This window comes from Micromys minutus (genome assembly GCF_963924665.1).
Source record: "Micromys minutus genome assembly, chromosome: 1".
Taxonomy (NCBI): domain Eukaryota; kingdom Metazoa; phylum Chordata; class Mammalia; order Rodentia; family Muridae; genus Micromys; species Micromys minutus.
Window position 1 is genome coordinate 27,639,545 of NC_137969.1, and position 27,926 is coordinate 27,667,470.

Genomic DNA, 27,926 nt, shown 5'->3' on the forward strand with positions numbered 1-27,926 from the left:
GTTTCTTTGGATGTGGTGTTCATCATGGAAGCAGAACAGAAGCTAAGACACTGGCCTGCCTAAAAGTATGTGACCCTACAGCTGGGCAGAGACTTCTAGCCTTTTGTTGAAACTCTCCCACAATTTACTGACTAATGTCAAACATAATGTGTGCATATTTCACAGAAGCCTAAGCTCCAGAAAATGAATCATGCTAACTTGGGGGACGGGGGGCATCTGTATTTGATTCCATTTTTACTAATTAGACGAAATGAGACATTTTCCTGATGCCTTTAAATCTGGAACAAAATATACAGTAGCAAAACAGGAAGATACTCCAAGAAACTAACCCCAATGTCTCCAACTACCAGTCCACGTCTCCAACATGGAGTAGCCAGTGCTTGGTAACAAATATTAGCCAAAGGAGAAGGAGGTTCTTGAAAACCCAGATAAATGTGGTGCCACAAGGGTAAGCAGGGGACAGGGGTGAAAGTTCACTCATTTGCTGTCCCAGCCAATGTCAATGTAGCTCCTACTAAATGTGTAGAGTCTTGTTCTTGACAAGGGGATTAAGCTACTAATAACAGACAAAACTTCTGCCACAATAAACTTGAACCCAAAAACAACAGGGATAGGCCAAACCAAAGAAAAAAAGCCTGAGAGTGGTAACACAGAGCAGCCATAGGGAGGAGCCAGAGAAAACCCATCTGTGGGAAACAGCACTGCATGGTGCCAGTCCCCATATAGTGGTCAGACCCAGAGCACCAGAGGACAGCATTCCAGGTGGGAATGAGTGCAGGGTAAAGCCGAAAGACCACAGTGGCCAGAGGACGATGAACAGAGGAGGGTGGTGTGAGCGGAGGGTGGTGTGAGGGGCTAGAAAGTCAGGAGGGGCTGGGCCGTGGCCAAGACAGGAGTAGATTCTGTTCCGAGAATGACAGGATTTTATGGGGGGGAGACAACATTTAATTTGCTTTTAAGAACGGTTCTGAACTGTGCAGGGAGTATAATATTGGGGTGATTAAAAAGAGGCAGCAAGCAGGAGGTCATCTCGGCATGGGGATGAGCACAGACCAGCTTGTGGTCTGCTGGGGTAGGGATGGGGGCAGTGGTGGTTTTGAGACAAAGCTGGCAGCCTTTGTGTGGGGGGTTGATGAGGGAAAGTGTAACCAAGGCTGACAGTGTGAAGCTCACTCCTTAAGAATAAGAAACTTATAAGAAACATTTTCCAGACTAGGCAGGGAACATACATGTATCTACATGTATACAACAACAATTAATGAAAAAAGATCATGGATTTGACAAAGAACGTGGGAGTGTTTGGAAGGAAGCAGGAAATAATGTAATTAAAGTATAACCTCAAAACACAGAAGAAATCATTTTAAAAATTAATCTAAGGGGTTATTTTTTTTTAACTAACTACCCCTTTCTGATCAAAGGTTGATGAAGATAATAGTCCAATTTTAACCAGAATTCCCTCCTTTTAATACCCTTTAAAATAGTCCAAATCATATTTTTTTAAAAAAAGATTATGCCAAGAAAAATGCTCAAATTATTTTTAACGCCAATCCAGAACTGTCATGTGCTCACTCATAACCTCTCCCTGATTAATTATTAAGCCTGATGCTGTACAACTGGAAAGTTAATTATTCGAAGTTATTGACTGAAATACCCCACTCTTACTCAAGAGACTTCTTCCATATCCTCCCACTACCGAAAGACTTCAGGACATCTTAGGCTGCCAAGATGCCTTCTCCTCACCATGATCTGAGAAACATGAAATAAAGTCAGGAGAGTTTTGCTGGGAACAGGCTAGGTCCGTTATAAGCAACAACAGTCTGGCTTTGTTCTAGACTTGATTTCCCCCTCACCCCATGGCTTTGCTCCATCCCCTACAAAGCCCCGACCTTCTTTACTGACAGCTAGACAGCTAGTCCTTTTTTTTCTTTTAGGACAGATTTGTTTACAACATAACTGAAGTATATTTTTAAAGTACAAACAATGGGGTTAAATCTTGCAGAAGGATAAACTGACTGTAATCCTCATCCACAAAGCAAGAAGAATAGCGCAGCAGGGGACCACACAGTGGGGTTTGTGGGTAACCTTAGCCTCTACCTGCTACTTAATTCACATAGCCAGAGATCGTTACCTACACCTGTTTAATTAACCATGTGGCGTTTTCTATTATGTAATAGGATTACAAGGCCACAGTATTTCTTTTGGTCAAGCCCTTTAATGATGTTAACATCACTTTCTAATTCTAAGTGTTAAGTGTCTTAACTGGGTTCTGATTACAGATCATTTTTAAATACATCATTGCTACTTTACTAAAATTACTTACACTATTTATATCTAACATTCAAAGAAAAATTACCAATAAATGCTACAATAGACATCATCAGTCTGACATGCTTATTAATCCACCCCATGGGTATAATTATAGGTCATGATTTGAGAGTCTATTCTGTCTCAGTAAGTCAGGAACACGACAATTACAAAGCAAATGGACACACGTAGTGCACACACCCAAGCGTCATGCTGGCTCTTCAGTTAGCTGTCAGACACGAGTCCTAAGTGTGGACAAAAGTGAGATCCAATTTTTTCACCAAAAATGCTGCAAGACGCCTCCAGCGTGGATCCCCAATCCGAAGGCCTGAGGATTAGAGGGCAACAGAGTCGGAAGGAAACCTTCAGAGAGTCTGCAGGACGATGCCCATCCTTTCTCCATAGCTCTTGTTCCTCCCGCTGAGAATAGCTGTGCGCTTCCGGAATTTTAAAAAGTAAACACCGGTGGGGGATATTTTCTGGCTAACTTGACCAACCCTATATCCAATCTGAGTTTTTCTTCAAGATACCCTCAACTTCTCTTCTTCTCTCAATATAGTCTTCCTCGGAGTGGAGTGGAGTGTTCCTTTTTTTCTTTTAGATGTACACTGCCAATGGTACACTGTTTCTTTAAAAATCTGATTCTTTCCTTTTTTTATTTTTTATTTTTTTAAATTACTTTATTGGATATTCTCTGTGTTTACATTTCAGATGTTATTCCCTTCCCCCTCCCATCCCCCTCCTTTCCTTTTTTTTAAAAAAAAAAAAAAATCTATATTTTCTATCCTTTCCTGGTTTCCCCTCCAGAATCTCCCTAACCCATTTGTCAACAGGATAAAATGGCAGCCAACAGATTGGGAAGAGGGCTACATATCCAATATATACAATGAACTCAAGAAGTTCCAGAGAATCAAATAACCCTATTTTTTAAAATGGGGAACAGATCTAAACAAAGAATTCTCAACTGAAGAATATTGAATCACCAAGAAGCACCTAAAGAAATGCTCAACATCCTTAGTCATCAGGGAAACACAAATCAAGACAACCCTGAGATTCCACCTCACACCAGTCAGAATGGCTAAGATCAAAAATTCAGGTAACAGCAGATGCTGGTGAGGATGTAGAGAAAGAGAAACACTCCTCCACTATTGGTGGGACTGTAAACTGATACAACCACTCTGGAAATCAGTCTGATGGTTCCTCAAAAAAATTGGACATAGTACTACCTAAGGACCCAGCTATACTACTCCTGGGTATAGACCCAAAAGATGTTCCAATATATAACAAGGACACACGCTCCACTATGCTCATAACAGCCTTATTTATAGTAGCCAGAAGCTGGAAAGAACCCAGTTGTCTTTCAACAGAGGAATGGATACATAAATTGTGGTATATTTATACAATGGAGCTATTAAAAACAAGGACTTGATGAAATTCTTAGGAAAATGGATGGAACTAGAAAATATCATCTGGAGTATTCCTTTTATCTCCAATAGTATGGATGTCTGTTTCAGCTCTGCTGAGGTCTTGTGGCATCTGGGAGCGAGGTGGGCTGTCACAGTGAGAACTCTTGGAGCCACTTCATCCAGATTCTTGCTTGGTGTCCCAAAGTCACTATTATAAATACAGACAGAGTCTAAACTGTGATCCTGTTTCCACTGCTGAACCCAGAAGCCTCAAGTTTTAAGTGGGGGTTCTCCTGCCCACTCAAAGGAACTCAAGCCCAGCTACAGTGGCGGTAACCCTAGAGATGAAGACATGAGGTCCATCTGTCAGCTCAGTGACAAGGCCAGGCAGCATGGGCTCCATTTTAGCACTTTCTACTTGGCTGCCTGCCATTGTCTCCCAACAGGACTATGCAACATGTGGTGTGTGTGTGTGTGTGTGTGTGTGTGAGAGAGAGAGAGAGAGAGAGAGAGGAAGGTTAGGAGAGAGGGAGAATGTATGAGCATGTGTACACGTCTTGGGGGAGGGTGTGCCATGATGTGCACAAGAAGGCCAAAGCACACCTTGTAGGAATTCGTTTTCTTCTTCTACTATGTGGATCCCAGGGATTAAACTCAGGTCTTCCGGCTTGGCAGCAGGTGCTTTACCCACTGACCCATCCCATCAGCCTTTATAATACTTTTTTTATATCAGTTCAAATCTCTCCCTCCCATAAGTCACCCCTACCCACCCACATGTTCAGTAACCTGTGAAAAGCACAGCTCTACTGAGGTCATAGACTGTTTCCTGGGTCCTCTCTACCTCCAGCTCCCATGGGCCTACTAAGCAGTCTTCCGGTAAGCTCCATGCCTAGCAGTAAATCAGTATGAGCTCAGTTCGATCTCAAGACAAATTTTCTCTAGCACGAATTTGCCTGAGCTTCACATTTGAGGTTGGAATTCTTGTTCTCTTACCTTCTAGGTGCTCACAACTCTCAAGAGCCTCCCCACTTCAACTACAGAGCTATTCAGGAGCCAAGATGATGGCTTACCAATGACTGTCGTGGAGCTTTCCCTCATTAGCACCTATCTTCCCCTCTCTCACCCTCAGAGAACAACTACTCCGCCACTCTTAAAGACCATTTACATTTCAAAGCCTAAAGTCCAGTATGACTTTATCAGGAGACAGGATCATCGAGAAGCTTATCAGGTTAAATGGGGTACACAGGTGGAACCTGGTGATAAGACTGATGTCCTTATAAAAGGAAGAGAAGACACCAGAGATCTTTTACTCTCCCCTACGCTGCCCCCAACCTCATACCTATACAAAATGAGGCCATACAAAGACTCAGAAGACAGCTCTCTGCAAGCCAGGAAAAGAGACCTTACCCAAAACCAACTGTGGCAGCACCCACCACTCAGTCCTAGCTCCTTGGCAGGAGTCCCGGTCCCTCTAATTCCCATCAATTGTTTGGACCGTTTACCGAGCACAGCTTGCCTCTCACTGCAATGTAGATCCTTGATAAGACCGATTCAGTTTTCCATCCTACAGTGACTCTACCATTAAAACCTGCACTTCAGTCCCTCCAGGGTTTGGCACAAACCGAATGGTTTCCCTTGAGCCCCCCCCCTTCTTAAGGGAAATCTGGTTATACCCAAAGGAGAACATTTGGCTACCTCACTTCTCCCTGCTGGTAATATTAGAGCTGGAAAGTAATGGGATTGCACCTGCCTCCAGGATCAAAAACTAGACACTGTTTAATGACTGTGCCCTCGATACCCAACTCAGCCCTGGAAATGGGCTCTTGGAACCAGAACTCCTCACTTTTTTTTTTTTTTTTTTTTTTTTTTTTTTGCAGCTTTATCAGCTAGCTGGGACTTCTAAGAACTGCTGTGTCTTAGTTAACCACCCAGACTTACTGAATTAAAGCAATAAATGCCTCTGGCTGATTTTCACCCACAGTGAGAAGTGTGGAGCCTGCCTTGGGCATGTTCAAAGCCGTCACTTCTCAACCTTGTCTTAAGACCAGTTGGAGAGCAGACAGGCAATCTCTAGCTACACAGAGTACTTAAATCAAATGGACACAGTTGATGTGGGGAAAAGGCTCCCTCTAAACTCCTGTCCTGTCCTGTAAATTAGCCAGCACACTCACTTACACAGCAAGCATTTTACCCATCGAGCCATCTACCTAGCGCTACAGGTTATGTGCTATCAAGCAGACAAAACCACTTCAGTGATATTTGCTGTTGAAAAATACAAAGACTCTTTCTTATATTTGTGGTATTTCTAGTTTAGGAACAAAAATGGAACTCCTTTTACTATACCATCCAGATGGCCATGAATATGGATGCTATAGGGGTTTGTTGTTGTTGTTTTTACCTCTGCCTTAAAAACACTATGAGAGGGCTGGAGAGGCGGCTCAGTGGTTAAGAGCACTGACTGCTCTTCCAGAGGTCCTGAGTTCAATTCCCAGCAACCACATGGTGGCTCACAACCATCTGTAATGGGATCTGATGCCCTCTTCTGGTGTGTCTGAGGACAGTGACAATGTACTCATATATAATAAATAAATAAAGCTTAAAAAAAAACACTATGAGAGGCACAGACAATGAGGTTTCTTTAGGACATTTACTATTGTGTTACTTATTACAGAAACAAACTGGAAAACATGTTTCCAACTACAGTGCCCTACAAAAACAGTCTGATAAATCAAGATTTAAATTTATGAAGGAATATTTCGTAGCCATTAAATTTTAGCTTTGGAATTTTTTTTTTTTGTATAACATGGGTGATAGTCATGATATAAAATGTAAAATAAGGTAACATACAGACAGGTATGGAAACAAGGCTTACAACACCAGAGCTCAGGAGACCAGGACAGAAGGATTGCCACAAGTTCCGCCTGGTGAGTGGCAGGTCAGGTAAGCTATATCAGAACGCTTGTCTTAGTAAATCAAACGGGAGAAGGGTATGGTGGAGCACCGTTCATTCCCAGCCCTTCGGAGTGAAGACAGGAGGGTCAGGAGTCAGCTAGACGTTGTTTAAAATCAGCAAGGGATCCAAGAGATCTTGCTTCGAAATAACACAAAAAATGGCTTCAAATAAGCCTACATACCACATGATCCTCAGAATATCTAAGTGTACATGTGTGCATAAATTGTAGAGATACACACATATATAGATGATATAAATTGATATAGACTAGACAAAGATAAAGATAAAAATGAAGATATGAACATATATACAGATTCAGAGTACAAACTTATTTTGACTTTTTAGACTTTTCTGATTTTTTTTACAATGGTTTTACAAAATTTAATAATCAGAACACAAACTCTCACTGGCATAGTCCGAAGGCTGGGAACAAAGCTTGCAGAAAAGTACAGAACTGGCGTCGTCTAAAAATGTCACCAAGGGCTGGTGAGACAGTTCATCAGGTAAGGTAAATGCCACATCTGACAACCTGACAACACTCAGAACCCAATCGAGGGAGGAAAAACACCAGTTCCCACAAGTTGCCCACTGACTTCCACACACATGCCATGCCATATGCTCTCAAGCAGATACATACAGAGGCACACACTAAATGAGTGAACAAATAAATACATTTATTGTGGTAAAGGCCGCTGACTGCTCTGATCACATTTTCCATGATGAGTAAGAAAGGGAGGTTAGACTCCAGCTCGGCAGCCATTAGTCTGGAAAAGAGCACTCTCAGCCTTGTTGTCTTTTAAATGAAAGCAACACAGTGTCACCCAGGAAAAGGTGGCTCAAACCACACACTTACTGTACCTTCATCTCCAGGACCTAAGGGAAGAAGCAGCCTGTGCACACCCAGGGCCTGCACCCACAGATGCCTCACAGCACTGTTAGTTGCAAGTGCTTCCTCCCCTCCTTCCGAGCACAGGGGAGCACAGGTAAGAACCTGGTTCCAATCGTGTCTGTAGTCAACCTGGGTTGCATGAGATCCTGTCTCCAAAAAGAAAAGGCGGGGGAGAAAAAGAGGCTCTCAGGCTACTTCATAAGGTGCTGCCAGATGTGAGGTGCCAGATGTGAGAGATCTCTGAGAATGTTTTCCCTAGAAAGACATGCTGCTGTGAAGAAGTCGACGTCACTGTCACCAGTCTGTGTTTTTACAGGCTGCTCTTCAATTTCCGAAAGACACTGAGAGTTTTCTTTTCAGGAACAAGATTATCGTAGCCCAAAAGGAAAATATTTTCAGCTAATTCCACGTAATTGCTTTCTTCGTTAAAACTCAAGTTATCGTCAAAATATCCAGAATCAGGAACTGGCTCTCTGTTCCCTGCCTCTGTCCTCTCTCTTCCATTAATTGATTCATTGGGTTTTTCAAGACAGGGTTTCTCTGTATAGCCCTGACAGTCCTGGAACTCACTCTGTAAACCAGGCTGGTCTCAGACTTAGAGATCTGCCTGCCTCCTGAGTGCTGGGACTAAGACGTGTATGCCACCATCACTTGGTCCATAAGAGACATCAGGGTTCCTGGGGCTTTCTCTTTATCCATTTGCTGGGTGTACCCATCCACTGATGCTCAAACCTGAGCTACCCCAGGACAGGAGATGTACACTGACCTCTGTATTTCAGGTAACCATGGGCTCTGTTGTGTAAGTCGGGCCCACCCAATGTTTGGGATGCACTCATAGTGCGAGTGTATTGATTGTTTGAAATTGAGATTTAACTGACCATCCTCTGTCTTCATTTCCTAAATCCGGCAGCTCTCATCAGAACCATCCGAAGCGCATAATAAGCTTAATGCTGGGACACATCCCCGAGTCTCTGATTCAGTGAGTCTAGGTTAGGACTACAAAAAAATTTTTTTTAACAAGAGTCCAGGTCTTGCTGGTGTTACTACCCTGGTTACATGCTTTGAGAGCCCCGTTCTGGCAGACTCAGACAGAGAAAGTAAAACAATAACTTCTGTGATGTCTTTCAGGCTTGGACCTTTATCTTATTCAATGCCCACAACATCTCTGTGAGGTTGAAATTATTCTGTTCTCATCCTCACTTCATGGAGAAGGGACCTGAGGATTAGAGTTACAGTATAACTTGTCCAAAGTTCTGTAACTGAAGGGCCTGAAGTCTGTAGACACAGAGAAAACGCAGACCCACACCAACTTGACATCCTCCCTCCTTCCCGGGTACACTCCCCTGGTTGTCCCCACAGAGACGCTGTGGAGAGACACCTCCTGTCCATCTCTGAACTCTGGCACAGTATAGCTAGCCTGTATTGTGTTTATTTTCATATCCCTCCTTCTCCTTCTCAGGAATCCTGGTTAATCCTGGTCTGCATCTCTTTTCAACACGGAAAGTTTGGTAAGCTTTGCTTTTGACTTTTGCTAGATCTCAGGCATTGCTCTTCCTGGTTTTGGATGAACAATATGCTAAGGCTCACACATTCAGAATATTTTACTTTCAAAACTAAGGCAAACATTTAGACACAAGCTTTGCTCCAGAGTCATTATCATCTCTGTTTACATTGTCCCCAGGGACAGTGGCTGTCTTCCAACCATTACCTTGTTACACATGTCTCCCTATTCAAACACCTGAAGAGGTAGAAAATCAAGAAACCATTGCCAACCTTGGTGTTTTCCCAGCGGTTTTGGACACAAAGGGCAAGTGAAGCTGTTCAGTGTCATTAGAGGTCAAGGAGGGCACACCAACAACCCAGCTGCCAATGTAGGTGAGTTCTATCTTTAGAATCCTTAGTAGCTCAGGGTCCCACACTCAGGGTGAGAGCCACCCTCACTGTGTCTCTCCCACACTGGTCCCCTCTCAGATCTTCAGCCATCTCATGCTCTTCCAGGCTCAGGGCCTTTGACCACTCAGAAGGTGGGTTAGTTGGTTGTGGAATGGAAGGTTTTGAAGGTTTTCACTTGGAGGTTGTTTGCTTGAATTGCTAACCTCTGATTTTCAAATGGAAAATCTTTTTTTCTATCTTCTATCCTTTTTCATTAGTAATATAATAGTCATAAATACTCATGAGACACAATGTAACATCTCAAGGATCAGCTCAGGGCGACTGATACTCCAGACCATTGACATTTTTTATTTCTGACCTGTTATGATCTTTCTGGTCCTGGCCTAAAACCTCGGCCCTCTGTAAGGTCTCCTAGCATACCCTTAAGAATTAAGGGTCACCTTTCTTCAGCCCATCTACTCTTGTTCTGTATACATTTCCTTCTGAGACCCCACTGTTACTTCCAATTTTACAAATATTCTCTGAAACTGTGACTGGTGTGGATGAGTGATCTATGAACACCCATCATAGAATCTGGCTCATGGTAGGTAGTACCATGAAGTTGTAGAATAAATGAAAGAGTAATGAATAAATGAATGGATGAGTAAATAGATGAATGAATGAAGACAATGCTAATGGAGGAAGACCTAAAAATACAATTATGCTGGCATGCCCATACTTCCGTGTACAACAAAGGTCCTCCTGCAAACTATTAATTAAGGCCCTGCTTCTCAGAATTTTTTTTACTTCTAGCTGAGAAGTGGGGATTTCCCCCTTCAAAGCTCAGCTCTTAAGCTTCCTGGAACTCATTCCCCGCATTCTCCAAATAATCTTTCCCACGTAGCACTCCAAAGACTGTTCGGTAGAGGTGCCAGACCACAGTCCAGCAGGAAGGCAGGCCCAGTGACCAGTGCAATGCAGAAAGTACTATTTGTGGTTTCATGTTACTGAAATGAGGTGGCTTTGGTTTACCTCAGATGTAACTCCACCTTCTGGGAGCCATCTTGCGGATCTCTTACATAAACTCCTCCAATTTCCCTTGTAGAACCCTTGCCCTGCCCCTCTCTGTCCGTCACTTCTACCCTCATGCCAAGGTACCAAACATTTCCCTCTCTGGGACTCACCCGACTGTGAGACCTTTTACCAGAGGGCTCTTTCTACCTACCTGGGTCACAACCAAGCTTCACACCCAGGAAGGTCCAGAACTAGCCTTGTCATTGTCCGGCCTCCTTTGGCTTTGTGAGCCCTCCATTTCTTCCCATTTTCTCATGGGTAACACTCATGCCTGCCTTGGAGACAGCACAGATAGATGCTCCTCCTGAAGTCTCTGCCCAGGATTCCTGCCCGCACAGAGCAACTGTGCGAAAGGCAGGTAAAAGAAGTTGCCTCATTATGGATCCCGGAATCAGTGAAAGGCTTAAACTGACTTTTTGATTCACCTCAAGAGGAAATGAAGAATATGATTTGAGTGCTGTTCAAAACACTTTTTAGTTTTGAAGAGAGCCCTTAATAGATAATTGTTTTTTTGTTTTTTTTTTAATGTGCAGTTGGTGTTTTGCCTACACATCTATCTGTGGGTTGGTGCTTGGAATTGAACCCAGATCCTACAGAGAAACAGCAGGGCTCTTAGGCACTGAGCCATCTCTCCAGCCCCCTTAATGTGTACTTTCTTACATATCACAGTTTCTTTTGATTCCTTCTTATAGCTGTTTGATGTGATAGTGTTTTTATAAGTTTTAGAAAAGAAACTACCAGGGTTATCCTTCTGCTAAACTAGCAGTTTTAAACTCCATTAGTTCAAGAAAACCTTCCAATAAACAAGATGCTAACAGATGCCCCTTTAAAAAAAAATAAGTTGAATTTTCGGAAAGTAGAGATGAGAAGAATAACACATTTCTACAGAGCCTAAGTCTGATAGTGAACATGGATAAAAAATTACAGAAAAACTACATTTAGCCACATCTAAGACACCAACTATATTATCAAGGCATGCCATAGGGGCTAGAAATTAGCTGACTCAGAAGTTAAAACAAATACTGCTTTTCTAGACAACTTGAGTTCAGCTCCCAGAATCCACATCAGGCAACTATTCATATCTGGTGCCTCTGCCTCCTTGGACACCCAAACACAAGTACACACACACACACACACACACACACACACACACACAAAGACTTACACATATGCAATGTAATTAAAAACAAAAATTCAAAAAGATGGGCTGGAGAGTTGGTTCAGTGGTTAAGAGCACTGACTGCTCTTCCAGAGGACCTGAGTTCAAATCCCAGCAACCACATGGTGGCTCACAACCATCTGTAATGGGATCTGATGCCCTCTTCTGGTGTGTCTGAAGACAGCTACAGTGTACTCACATACATAAAATATATAAATATATCTTTTTTAAAAAGAATTTTAAAAGGCACACTGAGTAGCAGGAAGAAAAGCAAACACCCTCACCTAACCTATAGCATTCCACGGATTATTACAAGATCCCTCCACGGTGAATACATTGAACATGATTTCTATGAGTATTTATTTGTCTTTACTACCATAATTCACCATTAATCCATTTTAGAATATGGTTCCTATACCATTGGAATTGATTATTTGTAACAGTACAAAGAATTACAGGTTTAAAGTATGTCTTAGTCTCATGGTCTGCATGAATGTTAACGTAAGGGAGCCATCAGCAACAGTTTCCAATATTCACGCAACTATCAAGTATAGCGGAAATTGAGAGTTTTGCCTGAGCGTCCTTGGCCTTCCTTCTATTTATTTTTAAATTATGTTTATTTTTTACATCCCCACCCCAGTTTCCCCCCTCCTTCCCATTCTTCTCCTGGCCTTCCCTTTCCTCATTTCCATCCACCCCTCCTCTGTTTCTCTTAAGAAAAGGGCAAGTCTACTGTGGATAGCATATCACATTGCAGTAAGACTAGGCACCTCCTCTCCTGGTAAGGCTGGATGAGGTAACCAAGCCGGAGGAAAATGGCCCAAAGGCAGGCAACAGAGTCAGGGACAGCCCCAGCTCCCACTGTTAGGAGTCCCACCAGAAGGTTAAGCAACATAACTATTTATGTGTGGAAGGCATAGGTCAGTCCCATGCAGACTCCTTGGTAGGAGGTTCAGTCTCTGTGGTTTTATGGTGTCCTTGACCCTCTGCATCTTTTCCATCACTTGATAGGTGAAGGCTCTCTGATGACAACTGGGCTAGACACTCATGGATGAGCATGGCAGAATAGCATTACGAATAGTTTCATTAACTTTTTTTCCCCATTTGTGTTGACTCTGTCCCAGGTCTCTGGCCATCCAGTTCCTAGCTCTCCAAGCAGTGTCAGGGGTTGGTTCCCTGTCATGGTGTGAATCTCAAGCTGAATCCTGTCATTGGTTGGCCACTACCACAATTTACTGCAGTGTATCTTGTAGGCAGGACAAATTGTAAGTCAAAGGTTCCATGACTGGGTCAATCTCTGCTGGAAGTCTTTCCTGGTTGCAGGAAATGGCAGGAACAGACCCATTTATTAACTGCCAGCCAGGCACAGAGTTGAGTGCTACATCTGTGTTGTTGCGGGTGATTCTGATACATAGACAACTTTAGAGGTCATTTTAAAACAAATATTCATGCTTGTAAGTGTATCACATGCATGCCTGAGCATCAGATATCCTGAAACTAAAGTCCCAGTTGTGAGCTACCTTGTGAGTGCTGGGAACCAAACCCAATGCTCAGCCCAAAGCCAGACTGTTCACAGACCTACTCTAACACACAAACCTTCCAAAAGGCTTCCTCTGGCCTCCACCCTCAGAAACTGAGAGCTCTCTGGTGGTAGTGATGTACACCTTTAATATCAGCACTCCAGAGGCAGAGGCAGGTGGATCTCTAAATTTGAGGCCAGCCTGGTCTACGTTGTGAGTTCCAAAACAGCCAGGGCTACACAGAAAAACCCCTCCCCTTCTCAGAAAAAGAAAAGAAATAGTGTAGGGGTGGGGCAGACTGAGATCTAACCCCAAGTAAATCAGCCCTAAGAGTTTTATATAAAGAGATATGATTTCATCATGGTAAAAAAAAATCAAAAATTCAAAACTCAGTCATGACATCCTAAACAAACAAAACACCACACAAATCAAGGTAATTTAGACATATTATAGCTTCCCTTTTTTTCTTATAAACTATAATTAATGATCTTTATCTCCTAGATGTGTTGGGAGAAGACAGACCTTCTATTAAAAAGTAGTACTTCAAAAAAAATTTTAAAGCTTCTACCCAGCTACAGAAAAGTCAACCAGGTCAAGAGAAAGCCCATAGCATGGGAGTCTTTCTCATTTATACATCTGACAGAGAATTAATTGGCAAATGCTCCAATGCCAGGCGTGAGAAACCCTCCTTTTGAGTTGTTGGGCTGAGGTTGTCTAAAAGGCTCCCAAAACGTACAGACTATTCCTACTGCCCTCAGTTGCCCCCAGAGGTGGAAGGTAATTTCCTGTTGCTAAAGACACCATGTACTTCAGACACAGTGCCCAGAGGTCCCTGAGCTGGACCCTAGCAGAAAACTTCCTCCCTGAAGACTAGCTTTTGTGGTATTGAAAGAATAAAAAATATAGCCTAACCCCTCCAAGGACCCCAAGCTAAAGGAGCCTTAACCCCTGCCCTAGTGACTTCTGACCGCCATTGCCACCCCCACCCAGGAGACCACGCAAATACAGACCTCTGAGACTATAGGGAAATGATTGGTTTGTGATTCACAGGTTTTGCAATGATTGGTTGTAACTCACAGGCTTTTTCTATGAAATGATTGGTTTGTGATTCGAGGGCTTTACCATGATTGGCGGGCTTTGTTGTGAGCCGTATAAAATCTGTCCTGATTCTGCCCTCGAGGTCTGCAGCCCTCTGCTCCAACATGGCATACAGGTTGTGGGCCCCAAGCGCGCTCGGAATAAAAATCCTCTTGCAGTTTTCAACAAGACCATTTTTTGTGAGTGATTTGGGGTGTTGCCTTTCCTGGAAAGTGCGGAGAACCCCCACTTTGAGGTCGGAGGATCCCCGACCCGGGAGTACGCCCTTTCAGTATCAGAAGACACCGAACAATCTCCCAAAGAAAAAAAAAACAATTCAAAAATTCAGAATCCACCCAAGCCATCCCTAACAAACAAAACACCACCCCTATGAGCCGTAACAATGCCCAGCATGGCAGGATAACCCTAAGGGTGCAGCCATGGCACATATACCTCAGTGGTAAGCAAGAGCTCTCTGGTTGGGCTTAAGGACTGCTCAAGGGAGGGAAAGCATGTCTGGTACTGGAAACCTAACTATCTTTCAGTGAAGAGAAGTTATCTTCTTAGTGAAGGCATGGATATTGGAGGAGGACCTACAACTTTATAAATCTGAATAATGCCTAACTCTAAATATTTGTCCTCATACCAGAGATTTGGGTAAATACAGGCTTCACCACTCACCAAGAAAATCCCTCTTTCCGTTACTGGAAACCACAACCAATGAAAACGCAGAGTTGCGGAGCCCCAGCCTCGAGAAAATACATCTACAAAGCAATCCCTGTACCTAAGACTTGGGGAGCATTGTAGAAGAGGGGGTGAGAAGGGCTGAGGATCAGGGACTTTGCTTTGCAGTTGTGTCTCTCCAGCACGGCTGCCTACACATAGCTGAGCTAAGGCAGCAGCAATAGACAGGCCAATGTGGCTGTGGAAAAATCATGAGGCCCCCCCACACTACACTTATAGCTGCAAACAAGCAAGGGATGCTGAGAGCGGAGAGTTTTCTTCGGGATAGAGTGCACCAACTGGGTATCTGATACCAAATATCCCTGAAAACACACATGACCCAGCAGGTTATAGTTAGGAATGTATATGTGTGTATATATATATATACACATATATACATATACATATATGCTTATAACAACAATTAATGAAAATATAGACCAGAAATTTGAAAGAGAGCAAGGAAGGAGTGTTTAGAGGTAAAAAAGAGGAACAGTTATAATCTCAAAAAATAAATAATAAAAAAAAAGATTTTTTTTTCCAGAGAAAACTTACCGGCCACCACACCATACTTCGGCCTGCCAGGAAGAAGCCTCCGACCGTCCCCCGATTAGTGGAAAACATGGCCTGAGGGAAAGAAGGTCAAGAATTTAAGTGGAAATATGAAAAGTTACTTTGCCAATAAAAGAACAGACCCGTCCCACAATGAGCTCTGTCTCATAGCCATTCCACTTTCTGAAGCGCTTTCTGTTCCTATCCACCCCGCACACACGTGTCCCCTCCCCCAACCTCCTCATGCTCACACAAAGGAGCTCATGAATGCTCACTTGTATTACACAGACAGGGAAACTGAGGCCCTAGAGCCAGCTCTGCTGTTAACCTGCCATGTGGTTTTGGGCAAGTCACCCCTCCTGGATCTGTTCATTTTGTTTTGTTTGCCTGTTAAACAGGGGGAAACAAAACGTGTTTTTGTGTCTTTTTTATGTGCATACCAAGGTGTAATGAAATATACCTCTAAAAGGTACTAAAGGGCATGTCACTTATATCTCAATAAAATGATTAAGAAAATAATTAAAATGTCACAGGAATGAGGGCACAGTGTGAACATTTAGGCCCCCTGAAAAGACAAGATACTGAAGCTCAACTCATATTTTCCCTCTCAGAGTTTACATGGGAACTTGCTTGAGTCATTAATTTGCAACATACTGAGACTAAGTTCAGAATGAATGAGGAAAGTCCTTCTGACAGCAAGGCACACTTCACAGAGAGACAGTGTTTCCCCACGCCTTGAAGGAAAAGTGGGGTTTTCCCTTCCTCTTCCAGGAAGCAGGAGGAGGAGACTTCGGACTTAGGGACTGAGTCAGTGCAGCACCTTGAGCTTGGCCCAGGTGACTGAATACGGAGAGGGTAAAAAATGAGACAGAACTGAGGCTCGCAAATCCCAGGTGGAAAGGAACAGGCTTTATTCACAGACATAGAGCCACGGAAGGCCTGAAAGGAGACAAATGGTCCATATACTCCAATACCGGATGAACACAGCCTCTTCTCTTAGCTCCTCTGGAATCGCCATCTCTGAACCTACAGTCATTCCTGACTCAGCCTCTGGCTCAGTGCCACTGGCCTGGCTTCAAGGTCTCTTCCTCCTCCCTCTCTCTTTCTCTGTCCCTGGCCCCTTTGTCCACACTCTTGTTAGTGACTCATAATGGCTTTTCCTTTATCAGGGGTCCAAAGGAATTAACCTCTGATGTCATTTCTGCAGCAAACATGTCTGCAGAAGGTGCACCCTTACAGGTAGGTGCTCAGATTTCGTCAGTAGTTTGGAATCCTTTGGGAAGTAAGGCTTTTATAAATCCAGTCCATTAACAAGGATTTACTGAGCCTCTCTGAGTGTTGTGGAGTACCAAGGAGAGCAATCAAGTCTTTCTTGATTCCTGGCAGTGTGTCCTTCCTCCCACAAGACATACTCTAAAGGCTTGATAGTCTTCCTGGGAACTGCAACATGGCATACAGACTTAAGGAGCAGAGAGGGCAGCTGACCCTGGAACAGGAATAAATACTAAAAGATTCAGACTCTAGAAACTGACCAGGGAAAGGTCCCTCCTAAGATAATTCTAAAGTTAGAAACCGAGGGACAAAACACCCAGCCAACAAATAACAAGACCAGAGACCAGCACCTAGAACTACAGTCATCTCAAGCCCAAATTCCAACACACCAGTGTGCAAACACCATCAGTAACAGTCAGGACAAGGTGTCTCCACTGCAGCCAAGCAGCCGGGCCACAGGCCCGAGACACCCAAAAGCCAAGGACTTCAAAATGGCCAGTATGAATGTGTTAGAGGTCCTTACAGGAAAAGAAGAAGAACAAACCCATTAAATAAATCTATGAAACACAAACAGTGAAGTGAAGAAAATAGTTCAAGACTTGCAAGTGGAAATAGAATCAATAAAAAGTCCAAACAGAGAAAAAAAACTGGAAATGGGAAATTTAGGAACTCTGAGGCAAGTCTCACCAACAGAATGCAAAAGATAGAGGAAAGAATCTCAGGCATTGAAGGCAGAATAAAAGAAATGGATACATTGGTCAAAGAAAATGTTAAATCTAAAACAAAACCAAAGTGGGGAGGGGAGAGTATGCAGGCAAATGATATCCAGAAAATCTGGGACACTATGAAAAGACCAAACTATGAATAATAAAAATAGAGGAAGGAGAAAGAAAACCCAGGTCAAAGACACAGAAAATATTTTAACAAAATTATAGAAGAAAATTTCCCTAACCTAAGGAAGGGGGTGCCTATCAAGGTACAAGAAGAGTAGAGAACACTAAATATGCTAGACTAGATAAAATATTTCCCTTGGCACTTAGTAATTTGAAAGAAACTAAACATACAGAACAAAGAAAGAATATTAAAAGTTTAAAAGACCATAAAATGTGTTGGAGAGATGGCCCAGTGGTTAAGAGCACTGACTGCTCTTCCAGAGGTCCTGAGTTTAATTCTCAGCAACCACATGGTGGCTCACAAGCATTTGTAATGGGATCTGATGCCCTCTTCTGGTGTGTCTCAAGACAGCTACAGTGTAGTCATATACATTAAATAAATATTTTTAAAAGGCCATAAAACATAAAGGCAAACCCATTAGATTAATGTCTGACTTCTCAATGGATACTCTATAAGCCATAATGGTCTAGACAGATGTTAAAGAAGCTCTAAGACACCACAAAATATATATCTACAAATCCAGCTCTACAGAAAGAGCTAGAAAGAAAACTTCAACCTGAAGAGGCCAGCCACACCCGAGAAAACAAACAAAAATAGCCCACACCACAACAACAAAATAATGAAAACTAACAAACACTGCTCACTGATAGCTCTCAGCGACATGGTCTCAATTCTCCAATAAAAAGACACAGACCAACATTTGCTATGTCAAAGAAATACGCCTTAACATCAAGAAGAGACATCACCTCAGGGTAAAAGGTTGGAAAAAGACACTTCAAAAGCAAATGGAGCTAAGAAGCAAGTGTGTCTGCTCATTTTAATATCAGACAAACTAGGCTTTAAAGCAAAACTAATCAGAATAGGTCACTACGTACTCATCAAAGAAAAAGTCCACCAAGAGGATGTCGCAATTCTTAACGTCTATGCACTAAAAACAAGGACACCCAAGTTTATCAAAGAAATGCTGTTGTAGTTTAAATCACTTATTAATACTCCCACAGTGATAGTAGGTGATTTCAATACACTCTCACCAACAGACAGATGATCCAGGCAAAAACTAAATAGAGAGCTAACTGGCATCACTAACCAGACGGATCTAACAGATTTACACAATACTTCACCCAAGCACAAGAGGACATGCGTTCTTCTCAGCAGCTCAAAAAACTGCTCCACACCTGACCTCATGCTTAGACGTGATGAAAGACTCAACAGATACAAGAAAATAGACATAACTCCCTGAATCCTATTGACCACCACAAATTAAAGCTGGACATCAACCACAACTGAAACAACAAGAAGTTTACATACTCGTGGGAACAAACACTTCACTACGGCATGAAAAATGAGCAAAGAAAGAAATTCAAGACTTTCTAGAAATAAATAAGAATGGAATCACAGGGTACCCAAACCTATGAGACCAGATGAAGATGGCTCTAAGAGGCAACAGCAAAAAAAGGAGAGAGTTCATATTTGTAACTTAACAGCAGAACGCTCTAGAACAAAAAGAAAAAATAACATCCAAAAGAAATAGACGGCGAGATATAATCAAACACAGGGCTGAAATCAATAAAATGGAAAGAAAGAAAAAAAATAAGTACAAAATATCAATGGAACGAAGAGTTGGTTCTTTAATAAAATCAATTAGATTGACAAACCTTTACTCAAAATAATTAAAGGCTGAGAGAGAACATCTAAATTAACAAACTGGAGGCAGAAAGGGTACTATAACAACAGATGCAGTCAGAATCCAGAGAATCACAAGGACATACTTTAAAAACCTATTCGTCACCAAATTGGAAAATCTAAAAGAAATGGACAATTTTTTGATACATATCACCTACCAAAATTAAATCAAGTTGACTTAAAGAATTTAAACAGACCTATAACCCCTAGTAAATGAAAGCAGTCATTAAATGTCTCCCAACCCAACCCAAACAAAACAAAACAAAAGCCTGACAGATGGTTTTTTACCAAACTTTCAAAGAAGAGTTAATTCCAACACTCTTCAAATTACTTCGTGAAATAGAAACAGAAAAACATTGCTCAATTCATTTTATGAGATCACAGTCTCCCTGATACCCAAACCACACAAAGACCCATCCAAAAATTTTTAAAAAGAGAATTACAGACCAATTTCTTTTATGAACATAGATGCAGAAATTTTCAATAAAACACTTGTAGACTGAATCCAAGAACACATCAAAAAGATCATTCACTATGATCAGGTAGGCTTCCATATTTATCACCCTTCACAAAACTCAACTCTCTAAACGGATAAAAGACTTCAACATAAAGCCAGATACACTGAATCTAATAGATGAGAAAGTGGGGAATAGTCTTGAATTCACTGGCACAAGAAAAGACTTTCTAAACCTCGCACTGATAGCACACGCACTAAGGACTCTAGCTAATAAATGGGACCTCATGAAACTGAGGAGCTTCTATGCAGCAAAGGACACCATCATTCAGACAAAGCAGCAGCCTACAGATGGGGAAATGTTTTTTACCAAGTACACATCTGATAGAAAGCTACCATCCAAAATAGATAAAAACGCAAGGGCTGGAGACATGGTTCAGTAGTTAAGAGCACTGGCTGCTCTTCCAGAGGATCCGGGTTCAAATCCCAGCAACCACAGGGCAGCTCACAGCTGACTGTAACTCTGGTTCCAGGGTATCTGGTACCCTCACATGCAGGCAGAATACCAATGCACATTTAAAAAAAAAGTTTTAATTTAAAAAAGAACTCAAAACACCGGACATCGGGAAGTTTAAAAAAAAAAAAAAAACTTTAAAAGAGGATACACGCCAAAATAGAATGCTCAGACAAGGGAACACAAATGACTGAGAAGCAGTTAAACAGATATGTAGCAAGCTTGGTTATCGGGGAAATGCAAATCAAAACTGCTCTGAATAACAGAAGCAACAGCTCATGATGCTGAGGATTTGGAATACACGAAACCCTCCTCTATTACTGGTCGAAATGCAAATTTGTAAGTCATTATAGAAATCAGTGTGGTGGTGGTTCATGACAAAGATAGGAATCATCCTATTTCAAAACCAGCTATACCACTTTTGGGCATAGACACAAAGGTTGTTCCAATCCTATTACAGAGACACTTGCTCAACTATGTACAATGCTACTCTATTCGTAATAGCCAGAAACTGGAAACAACTCAGATGTCAATCAAAAGATAAATGGATAAAGAAAATTTGGTACATCATCCCAATGGAATATTACTTAACCATTCTAAAAAATGAAATCACAGATTTACAGGTAGATGGATAAAACTAGAAAAAAAAATCTGGGGTGGGATAATGGAGACCCAGAAATGCAAATATAGTACATATTTGTTTCTATGTGGATACTAGTTGTTAAGGCCTTGGCAAGCATGCTACAATTTGTTACCTACAGAAGTTGGATAGAGAGGAAGGACTGGGGGAAGGGAGGGAATAGAATAGATATCGAGAACTGGAGTGGGGACTACACTGGGAGGGTCTAACAGGAAACTAAAGGGAAGAAGGGGACAAGGGAGAGACTGCTAAAACTAAGGGCCATTAGAGGGTCATATACAGTAGAAATGTCCTAAAATACATACATATATGAAAGTTATTTAGATGAAATCATCAAAGAACAGGTCCATTATTAGGCTGTTTTAAAGTCTCCTCTGACAGCAAAATTAAGCTATTATTTTTCCATTTAGCCTCAGGCAGATTTTTAGGACCAGGGCAGAAACCCGCTACATCTGTTATCAAAATCTCACAAGACTCATCTCCATCCCAGTTGCTACTGTTGTTCCTCTCTGAAACCTCTTGAGATGGATTCCCACCCTCTGCTTAGCTCTCAGCACTATGGTGTCATAGCATAGTCCAGAGGGATCTGTATTATCCATCTGACTCACAAAATATCACACTGGCCCATCATATTGACGGCATTATGATGAATGGACTGAATGATCAGGAAGTGGTACCCATTTCAGACTTGCTGGTGAGGCATATGCACATCAGAGGATGCAGAATATCCAACCAAACTTCAAGAGGCCACTACATCAGTGAAACTTCCAGGAGTCCAATGGGATGGGGCATATAGGGTGATCCTTCCCTAAGGTTAAAGATTACATTATTGCACCTGGCCCCACCCATTACTAAGACAGGGCTACGATGTCTAGGGGACCTATTTGGATTCTGAAGACAGCACATTCCTCACTTGGGTGTGTTACTCCAGGCCATATACCAAATGACTCTCACTTTGAAACTGCTACCATTGAAAGGGGCCTGGAACAAGGAGAAGGTCCAGCTCCTCCAGCTGACCTTGTGGTGATGTTGTTATCTTTGGAACACCCGTATGAGTGACTCATGGAGAGGATCCTTGAGATCTTAAGTTATGGTAATCTGCAGACAATTATTCGCCCTTTGAGAGACAGCTCTTGGCTTGCTATTGGGTCTTCAGGGAAACGGAATGTTTGACAGTGGTCCACCAAATCACCATGCAGCCTGACCTCCCCTTCATGAGCTGGGTATTAGCTGAGCCATTAAGCAGTACAGTCTACTGTGCAGGACAACGGGGGAAAGAGGAAGATCTCTGAGAGAAAAGGAAGGAAGGAAACAAACCAGGGTGCTGGCCCTCAGCGTGGAAGATTCAGCTGTACCAGTCGTGTTCAGTGCAACATACATAGGTAACAATCAGGTAACATGTAGGGAACTGAGAAACTAAGGATGTAGGATTTGAGGTGCTACCAGGAAGATTTTTTTCTCCTCCAGAGCTGTCCAGAGATGGAAACTGGACCCCAGGGGAGACTTTCTTCTGGAATATTCAAGGCAAAGCTGTTGGCAACTCTCGAAAATTCTTTTGTCAAATAATTTAATGAAGAGATATCCAAGTAGAGGATGAAGAGGATCGAGGCCTACATTCATGACAATTCGTGAAGAAAAAAAAAACAGAGGACATGTGAGCAACGCTGTCCCTTCAGGGTGGGGAAGCAACAGTGGAGACAGTTTTCCTAAAGGCCATGTCTTGAAGTGGAGAAAGGAAGGATAGCACTGGCTTCGCATCTCACACTCTGAGTTCTAATCATCCCTGCTCTGCTACTGATTCACCTAGACGACATTCTTTCCCTCATTAATAAAACGGAACAGTTGGACTCCCCCAGAGGCCATTCCCAACTCATGCTATTAACTCCAAGACCCCTTGCTGGTTTAAATATCAAGGATCTGAATGACAAGCAATCATCTGGGAAAATGGCTCAGAGGCTAAGAGCACTGCCTGTCCTTCCAGAGAACCCAGGTTCAATTCCCAACACCTATACGGCAGCTCACAACTGTCTATAATTCTAATTTTACGTAATCACATGGCCTCTTCTATAACCTTGGGACACTGTACACATGTGGTACAGAAATGCAGGCAGCACACCTGTATATGCAATAAACTAATAGTAAAAAGAAATGTTTAAAAGAGAAGAAAACAGGTTTAATAGTAGGCGCTTTGGATTTTGTAGGTTCTCTATCACATGATTTTATTTGGCCTTATCACTTTACGTTTATAACCCGCTAAAAGTGTAAAAGTTATTCTCGGCTTATGAGCCATACAAAGATGGGCTATGGCCGAAGATTTGGCCATTGAGCCATATTTTCAACAACTCTAGTTTGGGTTGGTAGCATCTCTCAGCAAGAATAAGGTCAGTGATTCGACTTAGGCAGCTATAAAAACCCCCTGAGGAAGCAATTTGAAATACCGAAGGAAGAAAAATATATATCAAACAAGTAACAGGCCAAAGCTCAAAGACAATCAGTGAAGAAGCAAAGCTGAAAGCAGATAGAACCAAGCTGAGCGTTGTTGGAAGGGATGGGGCTGGAGATGAAGGGAGATGAAGGAGCGTTCACTGTGGGCGATTCTCTAAGGGAACACAGTGGGCTTGGGTTAGTTTCTGCAGCCCAGAAATCATTCAGAAGCCGTCCTAGCCATCCCTAAGTCTAGCCACCTTGACACTTCAGCAGGAAAAAGAGGAGTGGCAAATGAACAAGGTCCAGAGGCACTGGGTAAGGGGCGAAGATTAAACATAGACAAGTACTAACAGGCTCATTCAGCAGCATTTTAACAGGACAAGTGACATTGAATCACAGATATTTCAAAAGTGCAAACACCATAAAAAAAATGTAAACACTTTCAGGACTACTGGGAAGGCTACAAAGAGCCTGGAAAAGAGCCCGGGATGATCAGTGCATTCTGGGAAGGGGCCGTCTGGTATGGCTAGCAAATAGTGGGTTTGCATCTTGGCTTCAGTATCTGTCAACATGAACTGGAGGGGAAGGCAGAGAGCAAACCTATGCTTGAGGGCCTGGTGTCGAGGAGAGGATCAGGACACCTAAGTTCCTGGAACAGTCCCGGGGCTTGCGAAATCTTAGGCAATTCACCGCCACCTGTGACTTTCAAGTTTCTCTTCGGGAAAACTGTGATTGTCATCTCTGTCTTCCCGGCCCTGTGGCTTTCTGTGTGAAGGTGCATTGTCCAGCTTACTGCTGCTGCCCGTTTTTACTTGGAAATACAAAAGTTATCCAGGGCAAGGATCACACACTCTGCAAGGTGCCTGGCAGAAGCATAAGGAGACATTCCCAGACTCATAAAGACCTTTCAGACTCAGCTCCCAGTGTTTGGGGGAGGAGATCACACACATGGCTACAAGCACGCCTAGTTCAGACGTGGATGAGCAGAGGCTGTGGGAAGTCCATCCTGCATCACTTAGTTCAGCCACAGGAGAGCAAGTAGCAGAGGTGGCCTGTGATAAATGCTACTGTTAAGGAAGCCAGGCAAACTGATGAAGCATCAGCCCCACAGACCCCATGTGAGTGACACTTGGGGAGCCTTCCTGTGACATGTGGTTTATACAATTCTTTTTTTTTTTAATCCCTGCTTTCTTTTACCCCATGATGCAGCTCTGTGCGTGAAAGGGTCCATGCCCACCATCCTTGGCTAACCCTAGCTTCTTCCACACTTCAGCCTTCAGAGGTAGCTGAAATGCTCGCACACTTTGTCCAGCTGCTAGGTGTGCCAGCGTCATAAATGAACTTTCCAAGTTCCAGACTTTGAAGAACAAGTTTCTCTGGTTTGGTGTGTCCCTAGAGTCCCGAGAGGAGATGCATGTACTTCCCTCTTCCTTCCTCATCTCTAACCCCAGATGTCCTCTACAATCTCACTGTGCAAGGCCTCTGGATTAGCCTTCCCCAGAAGGGGGCATTGGTCAGCCACAGGCTGCCCAAAGCACCTGCACTCTGCAGAGGCGATCGTTTCCTGGCTCTAAATTGTTTCTTTTTCATTGGAAAGTGGATAATTAAGAAGTCAGACAATGCTGCTCCAAGTTGACCCTTTCCTGCCCCTCTGTGATCCACTGCCTTCCCCTTCAGCTTAGGATCTTCCCTGGCCTCCCTGGCAGGCTCCCTTGGGCATCCTCCACCTTCCTATGCACAGGCCTCCCGTGCCCTGAACTGGTCCCCAGCATTCCCAGGACAACCCCTCTCCCCTTTAGATACCTGTAAACCCATCCTGCCCCTTTGTGGCTCGGGGAAACTGTGGCATCTTTGTGTGCCCGCTCATGCCACACAGTGTCCCTGGCCTCTCCAGTCCGTGCCCCAGGACCCGCACATACCCACAGCCCGACGGCCATCACCACCACGAAGTAGATGACGATGACCGAAATGTCAGCCGCATTGCGAATGCGTTCATAGGACGGTATGGGTGCGTTGGTGGCAGTAACTGCGGGGCTCAAGGTGCTGCTGTCCATGGCGGTGCGTCGAGTCCCTTGGCTCACCGGCTAACCGGGGCCACTCACTCCTTATACCGCCTTTGAGTTAATGATCAGCCCCGAGGGAGGGGACCCGCGACCGAGGGGCTGCGCGGCAGGAACGCTGGGCCCCCTGTGCTGCTGCTCTGGTCTGCACCCGTCGAGGAGTAGTTCCTAGGAGTGCGGTGCTCTAAGAGCCAGCAAAGCTGCAAGAGAAACTGAGGGCGCCTGGCCGGCAGGTAAAGTCTGTTCGGTGAGCAGGGAGGGGCCTGCTAAGGGGTGGTGACGACCTGGCACAAAAGTCCTCTGTGCTCCCGCAGTGGGCACCTCGCACAGTTGCCACGCCTGGCCTGCCACGGAGTCCCACGTGAGACAGAAAAGGAGTAGCTACACAGAGGAGCCGAGGCTGTGGCTTGTGACAGGTGCTTTTAAAGCAGACCTGGCATCTCTGTGAGCAGACTTCTCTGTGTTAAAAAAAAAAAAAAGAGTGCAGGACTTTTCGGAGAGTTCAGCCAAGTTCTTGGTCTCCTGGAGAAATTCTCAGGAGGATGAGATTGCTGGATGGTGCTGGAGAAACTCAATACAAATCTCTCAGCCACCGGCATCACAAGCACCCATTACTGATCGCAGCATGCGATCCCCAAACAGCACAATTCCTACTGTAAGGAGAACAACCAGCCTGGGAGAAGGGGTCCCACTACGGCCCTCTCTTTGTCTGGTGTCTTCACCTAAACGATTCAACCCACGATGGATGGAAATAGTCTTGTACTGAACTTGTACAATTTCCCTTGGGATTATATAAGCAGTTGTGGTTCACAGCTTGCTCACGGTTCTGTTACAAGTAATCTAGAGATGACTTAAAGCACACGAAAAGACGTGTGGGTTCTAGTGTGTATATAATATAATTATGTCCTTGTATATAAAAGACTTGAATTTCAATATTAATAGGATCCTGGAACCCAGCCCCCTCAGATAGCAAGGGACAACTTGTAACATGCTTGGAAACCCATTTAAAGTGTGAGGGATGTCTGATTGCAGTAGTAGCAAATCCCTGTGATCCCACTGCTCGGGAGACAGGGGGGAGCCTGACCGGAGGCTGGGCTATATATATATATATATATATATACATATATATATATATATATATATATAGCCGGTAAGACCCTGAATGGAGAGAGCGAAGTAAAGCATGCAGATCAGAGATGCCAAGCAGCTCATCAAACCCTGGGCATTCTGACAGGTGTCTGAACAAAAGAATGACTAACAGAGAAAACATGGCTTGCCCACTGTCACACGGTGAGCCAACAACAGCTCTAGGAAGAAGCTTGGAGCTCTGCAACATCCCTAGCTTACTTCTCCCCTGAGCTTTCCTCAGAACACTGCCTCCCACCTCAAAGGCGGGGATGTGGGGTTGTGGGGGTGGGGAGTGTGGGGGAATAAGCAGAAAAAATGCAAGAATTCACAGCTGGAAGTCAGGAGCCTGGGTCTCCTCTGTCAGGAGTCTCAGCTCTGCAGAGGGAGCCACACAGCCTCAGGCCAGTCACTCCTCTGTCTCAACCCATTTCCTCATCAGTCAAATTGGCAGATGGTCCATAGCTGTTCTCCTTTTTAAAGACCCTAGTATCAATTTTGACTCTAGCTGGACTCCTAAGTGTCTAGCTCTCAGCCTCTTCTCTCTTCACTGGAGACAAATCCCAGACACTTGCATATCAAAAGCTTACCAATCTCACTTTTAGCCTCCATTTTATCCCCTGCTCTACCTCCTAGGATGAGATTCTGTACGGCTGGGCAGTTATTTCTAAAACCAGGAAATAGAGCCGCAACCATTGTTGTAAAGGATCAGGGTCCTCCCTGGATGCCACTACCCAAACACCTCACCCGCACCCCCTCCCTCTATGCTCCCGACCCCTCCCTCTAACCCTCACCTCCCATGAGCACAGCAGTGTCTAGCAATCAGGCATATCAAGTCAGAATTATGGCTTCTCCTCTAACAAGAGACGTAGCCTCTGAACATGCTAACTGTCAGAGATTGCTTTCCTCACTTGCAAGGGAGCAAGTTGGCATCTAAGGAAGATGATTCCATGCACCGAAAGCATTTCAGTTTGCTCAAGAGCAGCGTTAACTTCTATCTTCATCATGGTCATCTCATCTGGGCTCAAAGATGAGGGGTTCTCAGATATGCCCACACAGAGCCAGAGATGGACATGACCTAGGCACAGCTGGTACAGTTTCTGTTTTCACAATGGCCATCTTTGTTTTCCCATCTCATTGGCACTGGAACTCAAAAGATTAAATAAATTGCTCCAAGCTCCTTCAGATGGAAAATGGCCAAACTGGTATTTAGTCAATGTCCCTGTGTGTATTTCAACCATTGCTGGCGAGAAAGGGAACAGGAGGGGGGAATCAATGAGTCCTGATTCTCAGGCCACCTCTGAGTCAGCAGTTTTCTATCCCTCTCC

The 27,926-nt window shown here is 43.6% G+C and overlaps 1 protein-coding gene across 2 annotated transcripts in view; it reads right to left on the reverse strand.

Moving 5' to 3' along the window:
* The window catches only part of SLC5A1 (solute carrier family 5 member 1), a gene marked incomplete at both ends in the record, with an annotated part of 59,800 nt that extends 34,333 nt beyond the window's left edge, over window positions 1-25,467 (reverse strand). For both annotated transcript variants that reach the window (XM_080940861.1, XM_080940860.1), the window contains 2 exons: window positions 15,533-15,604; window positions 25,333-25,467. In XM_080940861.1, coding sequence (XP_080796987.1) covers window positions 15,533-15,604; window positions 25,333-25,467 — 207 coding nt within the window. The remainder of the gene's footprint in view (window positions 1-15,532; window positions 15,605-25,332) is intronic.
* Between the last annotated feature and the right edge of the window lie 2,459 nt (window positions 25,468-27,926).